At 50.9% G+C, this 25,740-nt stretch overlaps 1 protein-coding gene across 9 annotated transcripts in view; it reads left to right on the top strand.

The window, feature by feature from the left end:
* Window positions 1-25,740, top strand: part of LOC140911914 (class I histocompatibility antigen, F10 alpha chain-like) — a 93,248-nt gene that overhangs the window by 7,303 nt on the left and 60,205 nt on the right. For all 9 annotated transcript variants that reach the window (XM_073346071.1, XM_073346069.1, XM_073346066.1 and 6 more), the window contains exon 2: window positions 7,832-8,095. In XM_073346071.1, coding sequence (XP_073202172.1) covers window positions 7,832-8,095 — 264 coding nt within the window. The remainder of the gene's footprint in view (window positions 1-7,831; window positions 8,096-25,740) is intronic.

Here is a 25,740-nt window from a genome sequence, read left to right as displayed (position 1 = left end):
TATTTCTGCCCTTTGTTTCCTATCTTTTAAGCAGTTACCAGTTGGTGAGAGGACCTTCCCTCTTATCCCATGACAGCTTACTTTGCTTAAGAACCTTTGCTGAGGGACCTTGTCAAGGCTTTGTGAAAATCCAAGTACACTATACCACTGGATCCCCCTTGTCCACATGCTTGCTGACCCCCTCAAGGAATTCTAGTAGGTTGGTAAGGCATGATTTCCCCTTACAAAAATCGTGCTGACTCTTCCCCAACAAATTATGTTCATCTGTGCGTTTGACAATTCTGTTCTTCAACCAATTTGCCTGGTACTGAAGTCAAGTTTACCGGCCTGTAATTACTGTGATCACCTCTGGAGTCCTTTTTTAAAATTGGTGTTACGTTGGCTATTCTCCAGTCATCTGGTACAGAAGCTGATTTAAATGATAGGTTACAGACTACAGTTAGTAGTTCTGCAATTTCACATTTGAGATCCTTCAGAATTCTTGGGTGAATACCATCTGGTCCTGGTGACTTATTGCTGTTTAGTTTATCAATTTGTTCCAAAACTACCTGTAATGATACCTCAATCTGGGACAATTCCTCAGATCTATCCCCTAAAAAGAATGGCTCAAGTTTGGGAATCTTCCTCACATCCTCAGCCATGATGTCTGATGGAAAGAATTCATTTAGTTTCTCCTCAATGGCCTTATCGTCATTGAGTGCTCCTTTAGCATCTCGATTGTCCAGTGGCCCCACTGGTTGATTAGCCGGCTTCCTGCTTCTGATGTACTAAAAAAATTTTTTTTCGCTATTACTTTTGGAGTCTTTGACAAGCTGTTGTTCAAATTCTCTTTTAGCCTTCCTAATTATATTTTACACTTTAATTTGCCAGAGTTTATGGTCCTTTCTATTCTCCTCACTAGGATTTAAGTTTCACTTTTTAAAGGATGCCTTTTTGCCTCTCACTGCTTCTTTTACTATGTTTAGCCATGGTGGCACTATTTGGTTCTCTTACTATGTTTTTTAATTAATTTTGAGTATACATTTAAATTGAGCCTCTATTATGGTGTCTTTAAAAAGTTTCTGTGCAGCTTGCAGAGATTTCACTTTTGGAGCTGTCTCTTTTAATTTCTGTTTAACTAACACAGCTCTGGAACAGTTCCTGGGGTGACCCGTTCAGTGTGTCAATCCCCTTAGGGTCACACACTCTCACTGGGGTAAGCTGCTTGGCTTCATCGCCTCCTGGAACTGAACTTCAGAGCCTTCAACACCCTGCTTCATGCCGTGAGCTCCCCTCAGGGAGAGCACCTGAACAAGACTCCTGGGAAAGGCTCCCTCTGACTTCCTGACTCTGGAGTGACTCTCAGCCAGTGTTGTAAAAACAGGAGGGTTTATTAGGTCACTAGAGCACAGTGTAGAACATCCTTAGTTAACATAGAGAACAGAAAGTGACAGCAAAGTCCATCTGGGTCTGTCCAGGACCAAGAGCTCTCTCTTTAGTTCCAATCCAGAAGCTTTTCCTCCCTCCAACAGCCCACACTTAGCCCTGAGAGGCCCCCTCCTTAGTCTTTTGTTCTTGTTCCTGGCAAACATTGTCACCTGGCCTCCTCCTCAGCCTTTTGCTTTCCAGCTGATCCTGGAAATGGGGAACAGAGGGTCAGATGGGCCATCACCTTAGAAGCTGAAGTTATGGAGGACGAGTGTGGGAGGCTGGAAGGGAGAGCCGTGGTGGGGACCAGAGAGGGCTGACGAGGGGAGGAGCTGGGTGGGTGGCAGATGACAGCAGCATGGAGGGGAGAACAGAGAAATTAGGTGCAGGGCTGGGCAAAAGAAGAGATGGAGTGAGGAGGGGAGAGGGAGGGGCTGGAAGCAGCAGCAACAGGAGAGGAGAAGCCTCTGTCCCACCATGGTCTGACCCCAGGCAAGTGGGAGGGGAGAGGCCACTGCAGGGCAGTGTCAGAGGGAGGGAGCCTAGCCTCTGAGAGGCAGGAGCGGGATCAGACTCTGCTCCATGCTGTTCCTGTTGCTCCTGAGCTAGATCCATAAAGGGGCTAAGGTGCCTAAATCCCAGAATCAGACCACTAGGATTCACAGAATCTCCCACTCAGCTGCTGCTGAGCACGGTAGGTCCCTGAACTCACTTGGCACCTACATTTGTGCATTAACAGTTCCCTCGGGACCTGTGTTCCTGTGCCCTGCAGCCTCCTGCTAGGCTCCTGGATGCCTGGGCCCCAGAGTGATGCATGGGCCCAGAGATGACAGATGTCCTCCGCCCTTGTCTGCGGGCCCGATGCGGTGAGGGTGCTCAGGCTGCTTGCTGGATCGAACCCACACGTGAACTCACACAACAGTGTAGGAGGAGCCTAGTGGTTTGGACATTGCCTAGGGTGTGAGAAACTCCTGGTTTCAGGCCCCCTCTGCCTGCTGGGGAGACTGGATTTGAGCAGCCCTCTTACTAACATTCAGTGGGGGGATTTTCGTTGCTAGCTCCCAGTACCAAAAGGGGGAGGGTCAATGGGAAATCAAGACCCTGAAACTGACAGTCCCCAGGGTCAATGGGGAGAGGCTAATGCTCCAGGTCAGCCTAATTGACAGGGCGGGCAGGCTAATCAGGGAGTCAGGAGGCCTGGGGTCCCATCCTCCCTGTGAGCTGGAATTGCCTGGGTCCAATGGAGTGGGACTGAGCCAAGGAGAGAGCAGGGGCCCAAGCTGAGCTGGGGAGCAGAGCCAGCCAGAGGGGCCAGAAAAGCAGCCCAGGAAGCAGGTCCGAGCTGGGAGCAGTGTCACAGAAACAGCCCTCAGAGCAGATCTGTCCTGGGGGGAGAGCTGCAGCCATGGAGCCAGAGACACAGCCCAGGGAGAGCAGACCCTGTGCTGGGAGCAGGGCTGAAGGGAGCAGAGCCAGCGGGGCCAGAGGCACAGCCCAGGGAGAGCAGACCCTGTGCTGGGAGCAGGGCTGAAGGGAGCAGAGCCAGCGGGGCCAGAGACACAGCCCAGGGAGAGCAGACCCTGTGCTGGGAGCAGGGCTGAAGGGAGCAGAGCCAGCGGGGCCAGAGACACAGCCCAGGGAGAGCAGACCCTGTGCTGGGAGCAGGGCTGAAGGGAGCAGAGCCAGCGGGGCCAGAGACACAGCCCAGGGAGAGCAGACCCTGTGCTGGGAGCAGGGCTGAAGGGAGCAGAGCCAGCGGGGCCAGAGGCACAGCCCAGGGAGAGCAGACCCTGTGCTGGGAGCAGGGCTGAAGGGAGCAGAGCCAGCGGGGCCAGAGGCACAGCCCAGGGAGAGCAGACCCTGTGCTGGGAGCAGGGCTGAAGGGAGCAGAGCCAGCGGGGCCAGAGGCACAGCCCAGGGAGAGCAGACCCTGTGCTGGGAGCAGGGCTGAAGGGAGCAGAGCCAGCGGGGCCAGAGACACAGCCCAGGGAGAGCAGACCCTGTGCTGGGAGCAGGGCTGAAGGGAGCAGAGCCAGCGGGGCCAGAGACACAGCCCAGGGAGAGCAGACCCTGTGCTGGGAGCAGGGCTGAAGGGAGCAGAGCCAGCGGGGCCAGAGGCACAGCCCAGGGAGAGCAGACCCTGTGCTGGGAGCAGGGCTGAAGGGAGCAGAGCCAGCGGGGCCAGAGGCACAGCCCAGGGAGAGCAGACCCTGTGCTGGGAGCAGGGCTGAAGGGAGCAGAGCCAGCGGGGCCAGAGGCACAGCCCAGGGAGAGCAGACCCTGTGCTGGGAGCAGGGCTGAAGGGAGCAGAGCCAGCGGGGCCAGAGACACAGCCCAGGGAGAGCAGACCCTGTGCTGGGAGCAGGGCTGAAGGGAGCAGAGCCAGCGGGGCCAGAGACACAGCCCAGGGAGAGCAGACCCTGTGCTGGGAGCAGGGCTGAAGGGAGCAGAGCCAGCGGGGCCAGAGACACAGCCCAGGGAGAGCAGACCCTGTGCTGGGAGCAGGGCTGAAGGGAGCAGAGCCAGCGGGGCCAGAGACACAGCCCAGGGAGAGCAGACCCTGTGCTGGGAGCAGGGCTGAAGGGAGCAGAGCCAGCGGGGCCAGAGACACAGCCCAGGGGGAGCAGACCCTGTGCTGGGAGCAGGGCTGAAGGGAGCAGAGCCAGCGGGGCCAGAGGCACAGCCCAGGGAGAGCAGACCCTGTGCTGGGAGCAGGGCTGAAGGGAGCAGAGCCAGCGGGGCCAGAGGCACAGCCCAGGGAGAGCAGACCCTGTGCTGGGAGCAGGGCTGAAGGGAGCAGAGCCAGCGGGGCCAGAGACACAGCCCAGGGGGAGCAGACCCTGTGCTGGGAGCAGGGCTGAAGGGAGCAGAGCCAGCGGGGCCAGAGGCACAGCCCAGGGAGAGCAGACCCTGTGCTGGGAGCAGGGCTGAAGGGAGCAGAGCCAGCGGGGCCAGAGGCACAGCCCAGGGAGAGCAGACCCTGTGCTGGGAGCAGGGCTGAAGGGAGCAGAGCCAGCGGGGCCAGAGGCACAGCCCAGGGAGAGCAGACCCTGTGCTGGGAGCAGGGCTGAAGGGAGCAGAGCCAGCGGGGCCAGAGGCACAGCCCAGGGAGAGCAGACCCTGTGCTGGGAGCAGGGCTGAAGGGAGCAGAGCCAGCGGGGCCAGAGACACAGCCCAGGGGGCTGGAGGCAGAGCAGCAGCATCCGTGCTGAGGCGGAGTGGAGCTGGAGCTAGAATAGTGGGGCTGGAGCTAGAGCCATGTATGGTGAGCAACGGGGGGCAGCCAAGGGGGGACCCTGGCAAAGGGGCACAGCACAGAAAGACACCCCCAGCCAAGGATCCTTGCAGGCCAGACTGGGAGGGGGCTGATGCTGGGAAGAAGGGTCCCACCGCCCAAAGTCTGGAGATGTGTGGCCACCACCAGAGCAAGTGTGCAACCCTCAGCATCCCTGCAGCACGGCCAGGGCCTGAGAAGGGGCCTGGGACTTACCAGGAGCGGACTGTGAAGTGCCCTGACGTTCCAGAGGCCCTGTTTGTGATGTTCCCTGCCACAGAGTGGGGTGATGTGTTTCCTTTAACCTTTCCCATTTTTCCTTATTCTTTTTTAAATTAATTGTCGATTAAATAGCTTATATTTGCTTTAACTTGTCTGTAATGATCAGTGGGTCAGGGACTTGCCCAGTGCAGAGAGAGTACCCCAGAGTACTAACCCCTGTCCTAGGTGGCCACAGCAGGGTTGGGGGTCGAGCTCCCCAGGAATCCTGGGCCCAGCCTTGTTGGGGTTACGAGGACTCTGCCAGACAGGACAGTGGAAGGGGAGTCCTCAAGGGCAGGGAGGCCTCTGGGTAAAGGAAGTGGGAGCGAGGACTCAGATCCTTTCAGTAGCCCATTTCAGTGGGGTAGTGCAGAATCTAGGAAAGTTCCCACAATAGTGGGACCATTCCCCCGCTTACACTTACTCGGGTGAGTGAGGGCTCCACGGGGGCTGTGTGAGTGAGTGAGGGTCCACACTGAGGGTCTGCCAGGTCTGAGACTAAATATCCCCTGAGACACTGAGGAATTGACAGGACCAAACAAGGCACCAGCCTGTGTCAGCCTGATCCCCAGGTCCCAAACCCCAGATATGTGTGTAACTCCCCTGAGCCGTGTCTGATGTCAGTGTGATGCTCACTGGAGTGAAGGGATCAGGGGTTCAGTGGCTGCAGCCCCTCCCCACCCCCTGCTTTGGCCCTGATCCTGCCTGTGGGTCTGTGAGGTGAACCCCACTGTAGGGACAGGTGATCAGCCTGTGAGCTCCATGGGGCAGGGCCTATGCAGTGACTGGCACAACAGGGGGCCTGGTCCCAACAGGGGACCTAGGGTGCAGCCACAGCATGAATAAGTTAAGTCCGAAGCAGACTGCAAAGAGTTACAAATGGATCTTGCAAAACTGGGTGACTGGACAAAACAATCGCAGATGAAATTCAGTGTGGATAAATGAAAAGTAATACACTGGAAAACATAGTCCCAACTACACATATCAAATGATGAGATCTAAATTAGTCGTTACCATTCAAGAAAGAGATCTTGGAGTCTTAGGGGATAGTTCTCAGAAAACATCCACTCAACGTGCAGCGGCAGTCAAAAAAAATGAACAGAATGTTGGGAATCATTAGGAAAGGGATAGATAATAAGACAGAAAATATCATATTGGCCTCTCTATAAATCCATGGTATGCCCACACCTTGAATACTGCATACAGATGTGGTTGCCCTGTTACCCGGGGTTCTTTCAACCCAAAGCTGTTGGTAACTTTTACTCTGTGTGAGGTGGTGTCAGGAAATAAATCAGGGGAGACATGGCCATCCAACCAATAGATGGCGGCACAAACAGGACAACACAAGAGTGCTTTCACTTAAAGCTAAACTTTACTTAGTCTCATGCACTTACACACATCCGCAACAGGTTAGTAAAACACTCCCAACCCTCGATAATTACCGAAGCTGAGTGTGGCTCTCGAGTGGCACAGCGGCAGCCGAAGCTGAGTGTGGCTCTCGAGTGGCACAGCGGCAGCCCGTCTGCTAGTGGGGAACACAAGATGCAGCCAGAGGGAGAGTCCAGTCCTGAAGAGTCCCACCACCTCAAACTTTTCCCCCTTATTTATACATTAGTAATAGAATGACGTGTCCCTTAAATAAAGCAAGCAGTTCCAATGGGCAAGCAAGAGGCTCCTTCTGATTATCGATTAACCAGGTGCGGGTTTTTCCAGAGTTTGCAGCCTTGAGGCCCATTCCTGGGGCACATCCTGCTGTTCTAAGTTGCATGTATCAGCAACTACAACACAGTTCGTATCAGGAAGGACACGGGGTCAAGCTACCCTCTCTGTGGCACCCAACCCTCCGCCCCTCCCCCTGGTTAAGCTAAACCTGCTGACTTGGCTGCTTTTAGCAATAAGCCATAGTGGTTTCAGGCACTTTACTGGTTTGCCAAAGTCTCCCCGTATAGCCCCATCTCAAAAAAGATATATTGGAATTGGAAAGGGTTCAGAAAAGGGCAACAAAAATGACTAGGGGTAAGGAACGGTTGCCGTATGAGGAGAGATTAATAAAACTGGAACTTTTCAGTTTAGAAAAGAGAGAACTAAGGGGGTTTATGATAACAGTATATAAAACCATGACTAAAGCTATGTTTTTTTCACAGAGGACACAGAAGTCATGGAATTCATGACTTCCAGCAGTCTCTGTGACTTCAGACTGCAATGGCCAGGAGCTGCGAGCTATTAGCCAAGATGGGCAGGGATGGTGTCCCTAGCCTGTGTTTTGCCAGAGGCTGGGAATGGGTGATAGGGTGTTCATTTGATGTTCATTCCCTCTGAAGCACCTGGCACTGGCCACTGTTGGAAGGCAGGATGCTGGGCTAGACAGACCTTTGATCTGATTCAGTATGGCCATTCTTATGTTCTTAATAAATTATAGTAAATTATGTAAACAGCTGGGGCCCTGGTTCCCACCTGCAGCTTGGACACTTCCCCCCTCCCCCCAGCTTCAGCCCCCCAGCCCTTCTCCTACTCCACACTCCCCCATAACATCCCACTCCTGCTCCTCACCCCCACTTCCAGCCCTGCCCTTTCTCCTGGGCCCACTTTCCTTCTTCTCATTTCCTTTAGTCCCTGTACCCCCAATACACTCTCCCTGTCTGCTCCCCTACTCCTCACACACACTCCAGCCACCCTGTACTTCCTCTGCCCCTCTCCAGCCCTGACCCCCCCCTGCTTTCACCTCCTACCCTGACCCCTCTTTCTCCCTGGACAGGCTGTTGTGTGGGCCCATCCCCAGGTCTCCCTCGCACAGGAGCATTCCTGAGGCCTGGTGCTACTTCTCATATTGTCAGGAGCTTCGATCTGACCCCCCCTACCCCCCCCGCCCCGAATTTTCCCCTCCCTTAGGCCTGCACTCCACGCGCATATACAACACAGTGGTGTCGGAGCCCGGCCCAGGGCTGCCCTGGTACAGCGCTGTCGGCTACGTGGATGATCAGCTCTTCGTGGACTACACCAGCGAGAAGCGGAGGGTGGAGCCACACACAGAATGGATGGCTCGGAACGTGGACCCACAGCACTGGGATGAGCAGACCTGGCGTGCACGGCGCTGGCAGGCCTGGTTCAATGCGAGTCTGAACGCCTTGCGTGAGCTCTACAACCACAACAAGGGTGAGTGCAAGGCAAGGCCTGGCCCACGGACGCAGAGAGGGGCGTGTTGATGTAAGCAGGTGGAAGGGACACAGGGATCCACATCGGGGATGGTGGTGTCAGTGTGAGCAGGGGGAGGGGACGGAAGGCTCAGAGGGGCATTTTCTCATAAGAGTCAGTGTGAACATGGGAGCGAGGGGCTGCAGGATGGAGGTTTTCACGTGAAAAACTTTTTTGACACCCTTCAGAATGGGACTGTCATGCTGTTCCCTCCCCAAACACTCCAGATTTCTGCTACCAGTCCCACTTGCAGCTGCTTCGGAGGACCCCCCGCCCTTCATGTGTGGTCATTTCCCAGGCAGAGCATCAGAGGGGCAAAGGCCAGAAGGTCCCATCAGACACGACTAGTCTGGCCTTCTGGTTACCCAGGCCAGAGAATTGTACCCAGCAATTCCTGCGTGGAGGGGTTTGTTCCTCCCGGCTACGATAGTGACGCTGTCAGACCCTAGAGCTAGAACAGGGCTCTGAGATGTCTTGGCTCAATGCCCAGACACCGAGTGATGGGGAATCCCAATATCGATAGCCCCAAGTGTTCAAACATCACAAGTCAGGCCCACAAAATGCTGAGTTTGCCTTATCTTAAGTGTCATGAGTATTTTGGGAATAATATTGGAGATTCTGCTGCAAATCCTACTTCAATGCCTCAGCGTGGTGCAGCGGTAACCCTGGCTGTTCGACAGCGATGGTAGCGGAGTGCATTCTCCAGCAGGTCTAACCATGCTGTCAAGGTGTCAGACTGTCAGCCCAGCGAGGGGGTTGCTTCCTCTGTGGAGGGGCGTATAATCCCTCTTTCTGAGGCTGTAAACTAGCTAAATTGGAGAGGTTAACGCGCCACTGACAACCCAGCCAGCGGGTGGCTGAAAACAATGGCTAAAACAACATGGAAAACCAAGTCTCGGTTCTCTGCACGTTCCTCGATCGCCACTCCGGAGGCAGTGAGGCATTCGAACGACGAGAGGCTGCAAAGAATCTCAGGTGCCAGGTCGTCAAAAGGAAACTGGATTTCCTATTAAGGAGATATGGACTAGCATGGCGAAGGATGGCCAGAGCGAGAGAAGATTGGAAGATGTGTTGTGATCGGCTCAGTCTGAACTGATGAAGGACCGACAGTCTACCAGTCTACGCATTGGAGATTATTTTTATTTGCTTTCTGGTTTGAGCCTTTCGAGGACAAATTTTCAGGGTTTTCACTGCTGCTCTTATTACTTTTAAAAAAGAGCGAAGACTCCGCTAATCCCAGGAGCTCGGGCTTTAATAAAACCACCCACTATCATGAGATGCACAGTTAAGTCACACGAGCAGGCAGCGCTGCATTCACCCAGCCCTGGGGAGAAGCTGCTCACTGGTGAGCCTTCATTGTTCATTTTGTCTTTTTTCTAGAGTGAGTTTAGGTAAGGTCAGATTCCTCTTCACTCCTCAGGAGGAGGGTCTGACATTGACTTGGGTTGGAGAGTTAGTTAGAGAATCAGCCCCTGTAACGTGCAGAAGCTCCAGGGCTACCTCACTCCTGGCAGCAGAAATCACAGCACATGTTATAGACGATGAGGGTTGGAAGAGAGCTCAGGAGGTCATCTAGTCCAACCCCCTGCTCATGGCAGGACCAGCACCCACTAAATCATCCCAGCCAGGGCTTCGTCAAGCCAGGCCTTAAATACCTCTAGGTATGGAGATTCCACCACCTCCCTAGGTAACCCATTTCAGTGCTTCAGCACCCTCCTAGTGAAATAGTTTTTCCTAATATCCAACCTAGACCTCTCCCCCCCCCCCCCCGGCAACTTGAGACCATTGCTGCCAGTTGGAGCTGCCAGGGTCAGGCAGGTTCTCCTGCACGCTATCGATAGATGTGTAAAGAGCTGTTCTTCCTGCTCAGCCCCCAGTGTGGGGGCTGTAGCCAGGCCCCTGATTGTGCTGTCTCAGTTAGCATGGTGATGATACATAAACGTTCAGTGCCTGGCACTGCTGAACTGTCCCTGGCTTGTGGGGGTCTCTCTGATGAACTTCCTGCCCCCGGCCCTGCTCTGCCCTTCCTGACAAGATTTTCACTCACCAGTCCCCTGATTCCCCTGTGTCAGTGGTACTGGCCTGTGACATTGGTCCTCACCCAGGAGTGTGCCCAGCCCCTCCTAATGCCCTCCCCCCAATCCCTCCTGGCTCCCAGCACTGAGACAGCAGCAATAAGAACTAATTTCCATCCTGCCCTGGACACCTGGGTTCCTGGGGGCCCTGCCCCAAGACTAAGCGACAGGGCGGAGGGTTGCCAAGTGTCTGCCCCCCTAGCCCACCCCCTCTGTAGCTAGTTTAACCCTCTCCTGACTAGTCTCACCCATTGGTCCCCTGCTGCTGAGCCTGTCCAGCCTGACCTGCTCACACGGACATTGGCCTCCCCAGTGCTGAGAGAGGGGCTCCGCTCGCCTGCCCCTAACCCTGCGCTGGCAAGCTGCTGTTCAGTCCCCCCGCCCTCTCCCCAATCACTGTCCCGACTGCCCTCCTCCCCTCATTTACCCCCTCCCCCTCGCAGTCCCAGGGCTGTTGGCTTGTGGGACACTGGTCTCGAGTCGTGCATCCTGACGACTTAGGGCTTCTGAGTGTGCTGGAGCTGCTGCTGATCAGGCTTCCCCCACCAACGGGGTGCAGCTGGGCCCCCTGCAGGATCCCTGCTGTCTGTGTGGAGGGCACTGGGGCTGGTGGAGCAGTCCTCACAGTCATCAGGCTCCTTCTCCTCCCCAAGCCCAAAGGAGAAGCAGAGCAGCTCCGGGGAGTTAAGCCCCGGTACAGGATCCTTCAGCGTGGTATGGGTCAGAGTCTGCTGCTGCCGATTCTTCAGGGAGGGGCAGCTCTGAGAGAAGGAAGCACGAATCCAGGTCTGGCAGGTGCAGGAGCCCTCGGTGTCCCCTGGGAGAGGGACAGCTCTCCGATTCCAGCTGGGATCCTTCGAATCCACGTGTAAGAGGGCAGTTTCCGGTTTAGAGCGACCGCCCAAGGAAACATCTAAGACAGACAAAGAGGAGCCAGATCAGAATAGCAGTGACGCCGCTCAGCATAGAATCATAGAAGGTCCGGGTCGGAAGAGACCTCAGGAGGGCATCTAGTCCAACCCCCTGCTCAAAGCAGGACCAACCCCAACTTTGTCAAGCCAGGCCTTAAAAACCTCTAAGGACGGAGACTCCACCACCTCCCTAGGTAACCCATTTCAGCGCGTTACCACCCTTCTAGTGAAACAGCGTTTCCTAATATCCAACATGGACCTCCCCTGCTGTAACTTGAGACCATTGCTCCTTGTTCTGTCATCTGCAACCACTGAGAACAGCCTAACTCCATCCTCTTTGGAACCCCCCTGTGGGAAGGCTGCTATCAAATCCCCCCTCACTGTTTTCTCTTCTGCAGACTAAATGAGCCCAGTTCCCTCAGCCTCTCCTCCTAAGTCATGTGCCCCAACCCCCTAATCATTTTCATTGCCCTCTGCTGGACTCTCTTCAATCTGTCCACATCCTTTATGTAGTGGCGGGACCAAAACTGGACACAATACTCCAGGTGTGGCCTCACCAGTGCCGAATAGAGGGGAATAATCACATCCCTTGATCTGCTGGCAATGCTCCTACTAATGCAGCCCAATATGCCGTTGGCCTTCTTGGCAACAAGGGCACACTGCTGATTCATATCCAGATTCTCATCCACTGTAACTCCTAGGTCCTTTTCTGCAGAACTGCTTAGCCAGTCAGTCTCCAGCCTGTAGCAGTGCATGGGATTCTTCCGTCCTAAATGCAGGACTCTGCACTTGTCCTTATTGAACCTCATCAGATTTCTTTTGGCCCAATCCTCCAATTTGTCTAGGTCACTCTGGACCCTATCTCTACCTTCCAGCATATATACCTCTCCCCCCATTTTAGTGTCATCTGCAAACTTGCTGAGGGTGCAGTCCATCCCATCGATCATTAATAAAGATGCCTCTGTCTTCACGAACAAGGTCAGCTCCCAGACTACTGCACTGGGCAGCACAGCATGGGGAGGAGGTGACCAGCCCTCTGTGGAGAAAGAAGTGGTTCGGGACTATTTAGAAAAGCTGGACGAGCACAAGTCCATGGGGCCGGATGCGCTGCATCCAAGAGTGCTGAAGGAGTTGGCGAATGTGATTGCAGAGCCATTGGCCATTATCTTTGAAAACTCATGGTGATCCGGGGAAGTCCCGGACGACTGGAAAAAGGCTAATGTAGTGCCCATCTTTAAAAAAGGGAAGAAGGAGGATCCTGGGAACTACAGGCCAGTCAGCCTCACCTCAGTCCCTGGAAAAATCATGGAGCAGGTCCTCAAGGAATCAATTCTGAAGCACTTAGATGAGAGGAAAGTGATAAGAAACAGTCAGCATGGATTCACCAAGGGCAAGTCATGCCTGACTAATCTAATTGCCTTCTATGATGAGATAACTGGCTCTGTGGATGAGGGGAAAGCGGTGGACGTGTTGTTCCTTGACTTCAGCAAAGCTTTTGACATGGTCTCCCACAGTATTCTTGCCAGCAAGTTAAAGTAGTATGGGCTGGATGAATGGACTATAAGGTGGATAGAAAGTTGGCTAGATTGTCGGGCTCAACGGGTAATGATCAATGGCTCCATGTCTAGTTGGCAGCCGGTATCAAGTGGAGTGCCCCAAGGGTCGGTCCTGGGGCCAGTTTTGTTCAATATCTTCATAAACGATCTGGAGGATGGTGTGGATTGCACCCTCAGCAAGTTTGCAGATGACACTAAACTGGGAGGAGCGGTAGATACGCTGGAGGGTAGGGTTAGGATACAGAGGGCCCTAGACAAATTAGAGGATTGGGCCAAAAGAAATCTGATGAGGTTCAACAAGGACAAGTGCAGAGTCCTGCATTTAGGACGGAAGAATCCCATGCACCGCTGCAGACTAGGGACCGAATGGCTCGGCAGCAGTTCTCAAGAAAAGGACCTAGTGGTTACAGTGGACGAGAAGCTGGATATGAGTCAACAGTGTGCCCTTGTTGCCAAGAAGGCCAACGGCATTTGGGGATATATATTTAGGGGCATTGCCAGCAGATCGAGGGACATATTGTTCCCCTCTATTTGACATTGGTGAGGCCCCATCTGGAGTACTGTGTCCAGTTTTGGGCCCCACATTACAAGAAGAATGTGGAAAAGTTGGAGAGAGTCCAGCGGAGGGCAACAAAAATGATTAGGGGACAGGAGCACATGAGTTATGAGGAGAGGCTGAGGAAACTGAGATTGTTTAGTCTGCGGAAGAGAAGAATGAGGGGGGATTTGATAGCTGCTTTCAACTATCTGAAAGGGGATTCCAAAGAGGATGGATCTAGACTGTTCTTAGTGGTAGCTGATGGCAGAACAAGGAGTAATGGTCTCAAGTTGCAGTGGGGGAGGTTTAGGTTGGATATTAGGAAAAACTTTTTCACTAGCAGGGTGGTGAAACACTGGAATGCGTTACCTAGGGATGTGGTGGAATCTTCTTCCTTAGATATTTTTAAGGTCAGGCTGGACAAAGCCTTGGCTGAGATGATTTAGTTGGGGATTGGTCCTACTTTGAGCAGGGGGTTGGACTAGATGACCTCTTGAGGTCCCTTCCATCCCTGATATTCTATGATTCTATGTTGAACTAAACCAGCCCCAGGACCGACCCCTGGGGCACTCTGCTTGATACTGGCTGCCAACTAGACATCGAGCCGTTGATCACTACTCATTGATCCCAACAATCTAGCCAGCTTTCTGTCCACCGTATAGTCCATTCATCCAGCCCATACTTCTTTAACTTGCTGGCAAGAATACTATGGGTGATCGTATGAAAAGCTTTGCTAAAGTCAACATGGATCACGTCCATCACTTTCCCCATATCCACAGGTTTCAGAGTAACAGCCGTGTTAGCCTGTATTCGCAAAAAGAAAAGGAGTACTTGTGGCACCTTAGAGACTAACCAATTTCTTTGAGCATAAGCTTTTGTGAGCTACAGCTCACTTCATCGGATGCATACTGTGGAAAATACAGAAGATGTTTGTTTTTATACACACAAATCATGAAAAAATGGGTGTTTATCACTACAAAAGGTTTTCTCTCCCCCTACACCACTCTCCTGCTGGTAATAGCATCCGATGAAATGAGCTGTAGCTCACGAAAGCTTATGCTCAAATAAATTGGTTCGTCTCTAAGGTGCCACAAGTACTCCTTTTCTTTCAGCTTATGTAAAGTGATCACTCTCCTTACAGTGTGTATGATAATCAAGGTGGGCCATTTCCAGCACAAATCCAGGGTTTAAAAAGAACGTCTGAGGATGGGGGGAGGGTTTAGGAAAACAAGGGGAAATGGGTTACCTTGCATAATGACTTAGCCACTCCCAGTCTCTATTCAAGCCTAAGTTAATTGTATCCAGTTCGCAAATGAATTCCAATTCAGCAGTCTCTCGCTGGAGTCTGGATTTGAAGTTTTTCTGTTGTAATATCGCAACTTTCATGTCTGTAATCACGTGACCAAAGAGACTGAAGTGTTCTCCGACTGGTTTATGAATGTTATAATTCTTGACATCTGATTTGTGTCCATTTATTCTTTTACGTAGAGACTGTCCAATTTGACCAATATACATGGCAGAGGGGCATTGCTGGCACATGATGGCGTATATCACATTGGTGGATGTGCAGGTGAATGAGCCTCTGATAGTGTGGCTGATGTTATTAGGCCCTGGTGTCCCCTGAATAGATATGTGGGCACAGTTGGCAATGGGCTTTGTTGCAAGGATAGGTTCCTGGGTTAGTGGTTCTGTTGTGTGGTATGTGGTTGCTGGTGAGTATTCGCTTCAGGTTGGGGAGCTGTCTGTAGGCAAGGACTGGCCTGTCTCCCAAGATTTGTGAGAGTGTTGGGTCATCCTTCAGGATAGGTTGTAGATCCTTAATAATGCGTTGGAGGGGTTTTAGTTGGGGGCTGAAGGTGATGGCTAGTGGCTTTCTGTTATTTTCTTAGTTAGGCCTGTCCTGTAGTAGGTGACTTCTGGGAACTCTTCTGGCTCTGTTAATCTGTATCTTCACTTCCACAGGTGGGTATTGTAGTTGTAAGAAAGCTCGACAGAGATCTTGTAGGTGTTTGTCTCTGTCTGAGGGGTTGGAGCAAATGCGGTTGTATCTTAGAGCTTGGCTGTAGACACTGGATCGTGTGGTGTGGTCAGGGTGAAAGCTGGAGGCATGTAGGTAGGAATAGCGGTCAGTAGGTTTCCGGTATAGGGTAGTGTTTTTGTGACCATCGTTTATTAGCACTGTAGTGTCCAGGAAGTGGATCTCTTGTGTGGACTGGACCAGACTGAGGTTGATGGTGGGATGTAAATTGTTGAAATCATGGTGGAATTCCTCAAGGGCTTCTTTTCCATGGGTCCAGATGATGAAGATGTCATCAATATAACGCAAGTAGAGTAGGGGCATTAGGGGACGGGAGCTGAGGAAGCGTTGTTCTAAGTCAGCCATAAAAATGTTGGCATACTGTGGGGCCATGCGGGTACCCATAGCAGTGCCACTGATTTGAAGGTATACATTGTCCCCAAATGTAAAATAGTTATGGGTAAGGACAAAGTGATCACTTTACGTAAGCTATTACCAGCAAGAGAGTGGGGTGGGGGGAGAGAAAACCTTTTGTAGTGATAAACACCCATTTTTTCATGATTTGTGTGTATAAAAACAAACATCTTCTGTATTTTCCACAGTATGCATCCAATGAAGTGAGCTGTAGCTCACGAAAGCTTATGCTCAAATAAATTGGTTAGTCTCTAAGGGTATGTCTACACTACGGAATAAGGTTGAATTTATAGAAGTTTTTTTAGAAATCGGTTTTATATATTCGAGTGTGTGTGTCCCCACAGAAAATGCTCTAAGTGCATTAAGCGCATTAACGCGGCGGAGTGCTTCCACAGTACCGAGGCTAGAGTCGACTTCCGGAGCATTGCACTGTGGATAGCTATCCCACAGTTCCCACAGTCTCCGCTGCCCATTGGAATTCTGGGTTGAGATCCCAATGCCTGATGGGGCTAAAACATTGTCACAGGTGGTTCTGGGTACATATCGTCAGGCCCCCCTTCCCTCCCTCCCTCCGTGAAAGCAAGGGCAGACAATGGTTTCGCGCCTTTTTTCCTGAGTTACCTGTGCAGACGCCATACCACGGCAAGCATGGAGCCCGCTCAGGTAACCGTCACCGTATGTCTCCTGGGTGCTGGCAGACGCGGTACGGCATTGCTACACAGTAGCAGCAACCCATTGCCTTGTGGCAGCAGACGGTACAGTATGACTGGTAGCCGTCCTCGTCATGTCCGAAGTGCTCCTGGCCACGTCGGCTGGGAGTGCCTTGGCAGACATGGGCACAGGGACTAAATTTGGAGTGATTTGACCAGGTCATTCTCTTTAGTCCTGCAGTCAGTCCTATTGAACTGTCTTATGGTGAGTAGGCAGGTGATACGGATTGCTAGCAGTCCTATTGCATCATCTTCTGCCGGGCAGGCAAGAGATGAGGATGTCTAGCAGTCCTACTGCACCATCTTCTGCTGAGCAGCCATGAGATGTGGATGGTATGCAGTCCTTCTGCACCGTTTGCTGCCAGCCAAAGATGTAAAAGATAGATGGAGTGGATCAAAACAAGAAATAGATTAGATTTGTTTTGTACTCATTTGCCTCCTCCCCCGTCTAGGGGACTCATTCCTCTAGGTCACACTGCAGTCACTCACAGAGAAGGTGCAGCGAGGTAAATCTAGCCATGTATCAATCAGAGGCCAGGCTAACCTCCTTGTTCCAATAAGAACAATAACTTAGGTGCACCATTTCTTATTGGAACCCTCCGTGAAGTCCTGCCTGAAATACTCCTTAATGTAAAGCCACGCCTTTGTTGATTTTAGCTCCCTGAAGCCAACCCTGTAAGCCGTGTCGTCAGTCGCCCCTCCCTCCGTCAGAGCAACGGCAGACAATCGTTCCGCCCCTTTTTTCTGTGCGGATGCCATACCAAGGCAAGCATGGAGGCCGCTCAGCTCACTTTGGCAATTAGGAGCACATTAAACACCACACGCATTATCCAGCAGTATATGCAGCACCAGAACCGGGCAAAGCGATACCGGGCGAGGAGGCGACGTCAGCGCGGTCACGTGAGTGATCAGGACATGGACACAGATTTCTCTGAAAGCATGGGCCCTGCCAATGCATGCATCATGGTGCTAATGGGGCAGGTTCATGCTGTGGAACACCGATTCTGGGCTCAGGAAACAAGCACAGACTGGTGGGACCGCATAGTGTTGCAGGTCTGGGACGATTCCCAGTGGCTGCGAAACTTTCGCATGCGTAAGGGCACTTTCATGGAACTTTGGGACTTGCTTTCCCCTGCCCTGAGGCGCATGAATACCAAGATGAGAGCAGCCCTCACAGTTGAGAAGCGAGTGGCAATAGCCCTGTGGAAGCTTGCAACGCCAGACAGCTACCGGTCAGTTGGGAATCAATTTGGAGTGGGCAAATCTACTGTTGGGGCTGCTGTGATGCAAGTAGCCCACGCAATCAAAGATCTGCTGATATCAAGGGTAGTGACCCTGGGAAATGTGCAGGTCATAGTGGATGGCTTTGCTGCAATGGGATTCCCTAACTGTGGTGGGGCTATAGACGGAACCCATATCCCTATCTTGGCACTGGAGCACCAAGCCGCCGAGTACATAAACCGCAAGGTGTACTTTTCAATAGTGCTGCAAGCTCTGGTGGATCACAAGGGACGTTTCACCAACATCAACGTGGGATGGCCGGGAAAGGTACATGACGCTTGCATCTTCAGGAACTCTGGTCTGTTTCAAAAGCTGCAGGAAGGGACTTTATTCCCAGACCAGAAAATAACTGTTGGGGATGTTGAAATGTCTATATGTATCCTTGGGGACCCAGCCTACCCCTTAATGCCATGGCTCATGAAGCCGTACACGGGCAGCCTGGACAGTAGTCAGGAGCTGTTCAACTACAGGCTGAGCAAGTGCAGAATGGTGGTAGAATGTGCATTTGGACATTTAAAGGCGCGCTGGCGCAGTTTACTGACTCGCTTAGACCTCAGCGAAACCAATATTCCCACTGTTATTACTGCTTGCTGTGTGCTCCACAATATCTGTGAGAGTAAGGGGGAGACGTTTATGGCGGGGTGGGAGGTTGAGGGAAATCGCCTGGCTGCTGGTTACGCGCAGCCAGACACCAGGGCGGTTAGAAGAGCACAGGAGGGCACGGTGCGCATCAGAGAAGCTTTGAAAACCAGTTTCATGAGTGGCCAGGCTACGGTGTGAAAGTTCTGTTTGTTTCTCCTTGATGAAACCCCCCGCCCCTTGGTTCACTCTACTTCCCTGTAAGCTAACCACCCTCCCCTCCTCCCTTCGATCACTGCTTGCAGAGGCAATAAAGTCATTGTTGCTTCACATTCATGCATTCTTTATTCATTCATCACACAAATAGGGGGATGACTCCCAAGGTAGCCCAGGAGGGGTGGTGGAGGAGGGAAGGAAAATGCCACACAGCACTTTAAAAGTTTACAACTTTAAAATTTATTGAATGCCAGCCTTCTTTTTTTTGGGCAATCCTCTGTGGCGGAGTGGCTGGTTGGCCGGTGGCCCCCCCACCGCGTTCTTGGGCATCTGGGTGTGGAGGCTATGGAACTTGGGGAGGAGGGCGGTTGGTTACACAGGGGCTGTAGTGGCAGTCTGTGCTCCAGCTGCCTTTGCTGCAGCTCAGCCATACGCTGGAGCATACTGGTTTGATCCTCCAGCAGCCTCAGCATTGAATCCTGCCTCCTCTCATCACGCTGCCGCCACATTTGAGCTTCAGCCCTGTCTTCAGCCCGCCACTTACTCTCTTCAGCCCGCCACCTCTCCTCCCTGTCATTTTGTGCTTTCCTGCACTCTGACGTTATTTGCCTCCACGCATTCGTCTGTGCTCTGTCAGTGTGGGAGGACAGCATGAGCTCAGAGAACATTTCATCTCGAGTGCGTTTTTTTTTCTTTCTAATCTTCACTAGCCTCTGGGAAGGAGAAGATCCTGTGATCATTGAAACACATGCAGCTGGTAGAGAAAAAAAAAAGGACAGCGGTATTTAAAAAGACACATTTTATAAAACAGTGGCTACACTCTTTCAGGGTAAACCTTGCTGTTAACATTATGTTGCCGGCACCCAGTGCCGAGAGGCTGAACAACAGCTTGAGTGGTTAGTTACCCGGTGTGCTATACCCAATAATTACAACGGGGTGGAGAAGCAGAAAAGTTTATTTGCAGCTGCAAAAAGGTACAGGGAGAATAAAATCTCAAATCCTGCACAACAGAGCAGGAAGTTACACAGGCTTTTATATATATATATTTTTTTAGCATATTTATTTAATAGCAAGCTGCCCCAAGTATTTATATAGCCAGCCAATTTAGTTTTTAGCTAGTTTTTTGATTTTTTGTATTATTTGTTAAACTATATATAAAGCTGCTTTATTTAGCATTGTGTTTTTATATTTTTTTTGTTTGGCTTTGCTTAGTTTTAGGCAGTTTGACTCTGCAACATATTGTTGCAGATTTTTAGCATAACTGCTGTGTGTGCCTCCAGGCGGGGGGGCCAAGGACACTTGGGCCTAGCACGCAGAGCTGCTGCGAGTGCCTCCAGGCAGGAGGGGGGGGCCAAGGACACAGGGGCCTAGTGCGAGGGGGCTTTATTGACACTTGTGTTTTTTTATTTTTTTGAGTTACCTAGTGGCCATGCTTCAGTGTTTTTAACAACTCCCCCCTTTGAGAACATTTAACAGCCTTGGCTTTGAGTTTTTTTACTAGGGCTACTTATTTTTTTATAATATGACTTTGCATAAGCACTTTGTGATAGCCCTGAAGAGAATGACTTATTAACTTTTGCAAAAGGGCTCTGACATATGATACTGCACAGCATAATACCAGTAATACAAGCAGTATAGGAAAGAGAAATTTTAATAGCAGGCTAAATAAACCATTAAGCCAAGACGACAAACCTTAGCCTGAAAACAAGGTTTACAACCAATTGTTTTCTGGGGCAGTATAGGCAACCTGTGCTTCGGCTCGGGGCATGGGCCTTAGCCTGTACCACCTTTTTATAGATTTTATAACTGCTATTATTTATATATATATAATATTGGGGCCCGATGAGGGCACAAACCCCTCCTTGGGATGCCAAGAGATAGTTTAAAGCCAGCCTGTTTTGGAGGGAAAACGTTTTGAGCTGCTGTATTTTTTTATTTAATGTTTTTATTGCGGACTTTAAATTACTAACTGAGTTTTTTGATTTTAAGGCTACTTTTTTAAGTACTATTTGCAGCCTTACAGTATAGCGGCCTATGCATGCCATGGCTGGCCCAGTAAATAGTGGTGCTATTTTTAGTACAGAGCACCCTACCAGCTTTTTGGTTGTGAGGGGATTTTTTATATTGCTTGCTAATGCTTTAGTTAGTTGCCGCAGGGTTTTTTTTTGTGACTTAACAGAGGTGTTTTGGGCATTTTTAATTTTTTTTTTGGGCAGTGTGGCAGTTATGGCAAGATGAGGAACTTTATGAGCTATATAACAGCTATTTGTCCAGTTGGCTGGCAGCACTTTGTAAGCCTTTTGGCCACATATAAAATAGTGACCCTGTAGGGCCCAGTAAGGACTGTTTTTTAAGGGGATTTCTGGGATATTTAAGGCTGCTTTTTTAAACAGTTTATATGCCCCTAGGGGGGCATTTTATTTTTTTGATTGGGTACAAGTGGGGGCATTTTTAATTGTGCTGTTTAAATTACACTTGCTATAGGGACTATTACAAACCCACCATTGGCTTGCTACATTGGAGATATTAACTGGACGGCAAGTTACATTTTTTAACCCCTTTTTTGTGGTAAGATTATTTGTAAGTGTTTTTTTAAAAGGGGAGGAACCATTACATCCACACCGTTGGCCTCCCCTGTTGGTCTTTATTTAATACCCATTAGCCCACTGTGTAATAACACAGGAGCTTTTTTTTACAGGATGCCCATAGGGATCAGATTGGTTTCGGGTAAAACATAACACTCCCTTAGTGAGTACTGCAACTGAATACTCCTGGTTTTGATAGGTGGCCTGCTGTATCCATATAGCCAGCCAATCCAGTTCCCAGCTAGTTCCCTGATTCTCTGTATTATTTGTTAAACTATACATAAAGCTGCTTTATTTAGCATTGTTTTTTTATATTTTTTTTGTTTGGCTTTGCTTAGTTTCAGGCAGTTTGACTCTGCAACATACTGTTGCAGATTTTTAGCATAACTGCTGTGTGTGCCTCCAGGCGGGGGGGCCAAGGACACTTGGGCCTAGCACGCAGAGCTGCTGCGAGTGCCTCCAGGCAGGAGGGGGGGGCCAAGGACACAGGGGCCTAGTGCGAGGGGGCTTCATTGACACTTGTGGTCTTCCATCCCCTCGAGTTACCTAGTGGCCATGCCCCAGTGTTCCCAACAATTACATACATAGCACATGTGCTTTCGTTACAAGGTCGCATTTTGCCTCCCCCCACCGCGTGGCTACCCCTTCAAAACTCCCCCCTCCCTGTGGCTAACAGCGGGGAACATTTCTGTTTAGCCACAGGCAAACAGCCCAGCAGGAATGGGCTCCTCTGAGTGTCCCCTGAAGAAAAGCACTCTATTTCTACCAGGTGACCATGAATTATATCTCACTCTCCTGAGGATAACACAGAGAGATAAAGAACGGATGTTGTTTGAATGCCAGCAAACATACACTGCAATGCTTTGTTGTACAATGATTCCCGAGTACGTGTTACTGGCCTGGAGTGGTAAAGTGTCCTACCATGAAGGACGCAATAAGGCTGCCCTCCCCAGAAACCTTTTGCAAAGGCTTTGGAAGTACGTCCAGGAGAGCCGTGAATGCCAGGGCAAAGTAATCCTTTCACATGCTTGCTTTTAAACCATGTATAGTATTTTAAAAGGTACACTCACCGGAGGTCCCTTCTCTGCCTGCTGGGTCCAGGAGGCAGCCTAGGGTGGGTTCGGGGGGTACTGGCTCCAGGTCCAGGGTGAAAAACAGTTCCTGGCTGTCGGGAAATCCGGTTTCTCCGCTTGCTTGCTGTGAGCTATCTACAACCTCATCATCATCATCATCTTCTTCGTCCCCAAAACCTGCTTCCGTATTGCCTCCATCTCCATTGAAGGAGTCAAACAACACGGCTGGGGTAGTGGTGGCTGAACCCCCTAAAATGGCATGCAGCTCATCATAGAAGTGGCATGTTTGGGGCTCTGACCCGCAGCGGCCGTTCGCCTCTCTGGTTTTCTGGTAGGCTTGCCTCAGCTCCTTCAGTTTCACGCAGCACGGCTTTGGGTCCCTGTTATGGCCTCTGTCCTTCATGCCCTGGGAAATTTTGACAAAGGTTTTGGCATTTCGAAAACTGGAACGGAGTTCTGATAGCACGGATTCCTCTCCCCATACAGCGATCAGATCCCGTACCTCCCGTTCGGTCCATGCTGGAGCTCTTTTGCGATTCTGGGACTCCATCATGGTCACCTCTGCTGATGAGCTCTGCATGGTCACCTGCAGCTTGCCACGCTGGCCAAATAGGAAATGAGATTCAAAAGTTCGCAGTTCTTTTCCTGTCTACCTGGCCAGTGCACCTGAGTTGAGAGCGCTGTCCAGAGCGGTCAGAATGGAGCACTCTGGGATAGCTCCCAGTGGCCAATACCGTCGAATTGTGTCCACAGTACCCCAAATTCGAGCCGGCAAGGCCGATTTAAGCGCTAATCCACTTGTCAGGGGTGGAGTAAGGAAATCGATTTTAAGAGCCCTTTAAGTTGAAATAAAGGGCTTCATTGTGTGGACGGGTGCAGGTTTACATCGATTTAATGCTGCTAAATTCGACCTAAAGTCCTAGTGTAGACCAGGGCTATGATGCCACAAGTACTCCCATATCCACAGAGCCAGTTATCTCATCATAGAAGGCAGTCGGGTTGGTAAGGCATGACTTACCCTTGGTGAATCCATGTTGACTGTTCCTGATCAACTTCCTTTCCTCCAAGTGCTTCAGAATGGATTGCTTGAGGGCCTGCTCCATGATTTTGCAAGGGACTGAAGTGAGGCTGTAGTTTCCTGGGTTCTCCTCCTTCCCTTTTAAAAATTTGGGCACTATATTTACCATTTTCCAATCATCCGGGACCTCCCCTGATCACCACAAGTTTTCAAAGATAATGGCAAATGACTCTGCAATCACATCAGCCAATTCCCTCAGAACCCTTGGATGCATTAGATCTGGACCCATGGATTTGTGCATGTCTAGGTTTTCTAAATAGTCCTGACCTGTTCTTTCACCACTGAGGGCTGCTCACCTCCTCCCCATACTGTGTTGCCCAGGTTAGCAGTCTGGGAGCTGACCTTGTCTGTGAAGACCGAGACAAAAAAAGCATTGAGTACTTCAACTTTTCCACATCATCTGTCACTAGGTTGCCTCCCCCATTCAGTAAGGGTCCCACACTTTCCCTGACCACCTCCTTGTTGCTAACATACCTGTAAAAACCCATCTTGTTACCCTTCACATCCCTTGTTAGCTGCAACTCCACTTGTGTTTTGGCCTTCCTGATTACACCCCTGCATGCCCGAGCAATATTTTTAAACTCCTCCCTAGTCATCTGTCCAAGTATCCACTTCTTGTAAGGTTCCTTTTTGTGTTTAAACTCACCAAAGATTTCACTGTTAAGCCAAGCTGCTCGCCTGCCATATTTGCTATTGTTTTTGTACATTAGGATGGTTTGTTCCTGCACCCTCAATGAGGCTTCTTTAAAATTCAGCCAGCTCTCCTGGAATCCTTTCCCCCTCATATTAGCCTCCCAGGGGATCCTGCCCATCAGTTCCCTGAGGGAGTCAAAGTCTGCTTTTCTCAACTCCAGGATACATAATTTGCTATTCTCCTTTCTTCCTTTTGTGAGGATCCTGAACTCAACCATCTTGTGGTCACTGCTGCCTAGGTTGCCACCTACTTCTACTTCCCCTGCCAATTCTTCCCTGTTTGTGAGCAGCAGGTCAAGAGGAGCGCAGCCCCTGGTCGGTTCCTCCAGGACTTGTTCCAGGAAGTTGTCCCCAGCACTCTCCAAAAACTTCCTGGATTGTCTGTGCACTGCTGTATTGCTCTCCCAGCAGATGTCAGGGTGCTTGAAGTCCCCTATTAGAACCAGGGCCTGTGATCTGGAAACTTGTCAGTTGTCCAAAGAAAGTCTTGTCTACCTTATCCTTCTGATCTGGTGGTCTATAGCACATGGCCTCCATTACATCACCCTTGTTGCTGTCGCCTATAAATTTAACCCAAAGACTTTCAATAGGCTTTTCTCCAGTTTCAGACTGGAGCTCTGAGCAATCATACCGCTCTCTTACATACAATGCAGCTCCTCCACCTTTCCTCCCATGCCTGTTCTTCCTGAACAGTTTATACCCATCCGTGACAGTGCTCCAGTCATGTGAACTTCCCCACCAAGTTTCTGTTGTTCCAATCACGTCATAGTTCCTTGACTGTCCCAGGACTTCCAATTCTTCCTGCTTGTTTCCCAGGCTTCTTGCTAGTAAGATAACTAGCCGATTGCCCCACTTTCTCAGTATGTATCTGGAGGCTTCCTCTTTTGCACCCTCCTCCTTGTGTTTCCTCCCAGTATCCCACTTCCCTCTGGGCTTAGGTCACCATCCCCCGGCGAACCTAGTTTAAAGCCCTCCTCACTAGGTTAGCAAGCCTTCCTGTGAAGATGCTCTTCCCTGTCTTCGTTATGTGGATCCCATCTCTTCCTAGCAATCATTCTTCCTGGCACAACATCCCATGGTCGAAGAATCCAAAGCCCTCTCTCCAACACCATCTGCGTAACCACGCATTCACCTCCATAATTTGACGATCCCTACCTGGGCCTTTTCCTTCAACAAGGAGGATGGACGAGAACCTGATTTGCACCTCAAACACATTTATTCTTCTTCCTAGAGCCATGTACTCTGCAGTAACCTGCTCAAGGTCATTCTTGGCAGTATCATTGGTGCCCGCATGGAGAAGTAGGAAGGGGTAGCAGTCCGAGGTCTTGATCAGTCTCAGCAGACACTCCATCACATCCTGAATTCTAGCTCCAGGCAAGCAGCACACTTCTCGAGTCTCCCGGTCTGGTCGGCAGATGGATGACTCCGTCCCCCTGAGGAGGGAGTCCCTGACCTCCACCTCCCATCTCCACCTCTTGGGAGTGGTGGTCATGGAACCCCCATCCCTAGGACAATGCATTTCATGCCTTCCGGTCGATGGGGTCTTCTTCCTATCCCTTCCCTCAGAGGGCTCTTCCAAATCCCTCTCTGCAGTAGTACCTGTGGAGAGAGACTGAAATCGGTTTCAGAGTAACAGCCGTGTTAGTCTGTATTCGCAAAAAGAGGAGTACTTGTGGCACCTTAGAGACTAACCAATTTATTTGAGCATAAGCTTTCGTGAGCTACAGCTGACTTCATCGGATGCATACTGTGTGCATCCGATGAAGTGAGCTGTAGCTCACGAAAGCTTATGCTCAAATAAATTGGTTAGTCTCTAAGGTGCCACAAGTACTCCTTTTCTTTTTGAAATCAGTTTCTTACCTCTATTTGCATTGGGGGTA

The sequence above is a fragment of the Lepidochelys kempii genome, chromosome 5, assembly GCF_965140265.1.
Source record: "Lepidochelys kempii isolate rLepKem1 chromosome 5, rLepKem1.hap2, whole genome shotgun sequence".
Classification (NCBI taxonomy): Eukaryota; Metazoa; Chordata; order Testudines; family Cheloniidae; genus Lepidochelys; species Lepidochelys kempii.
This window is presented reverse-complemented; position numbering and strand designations above follow the sequence as displayed.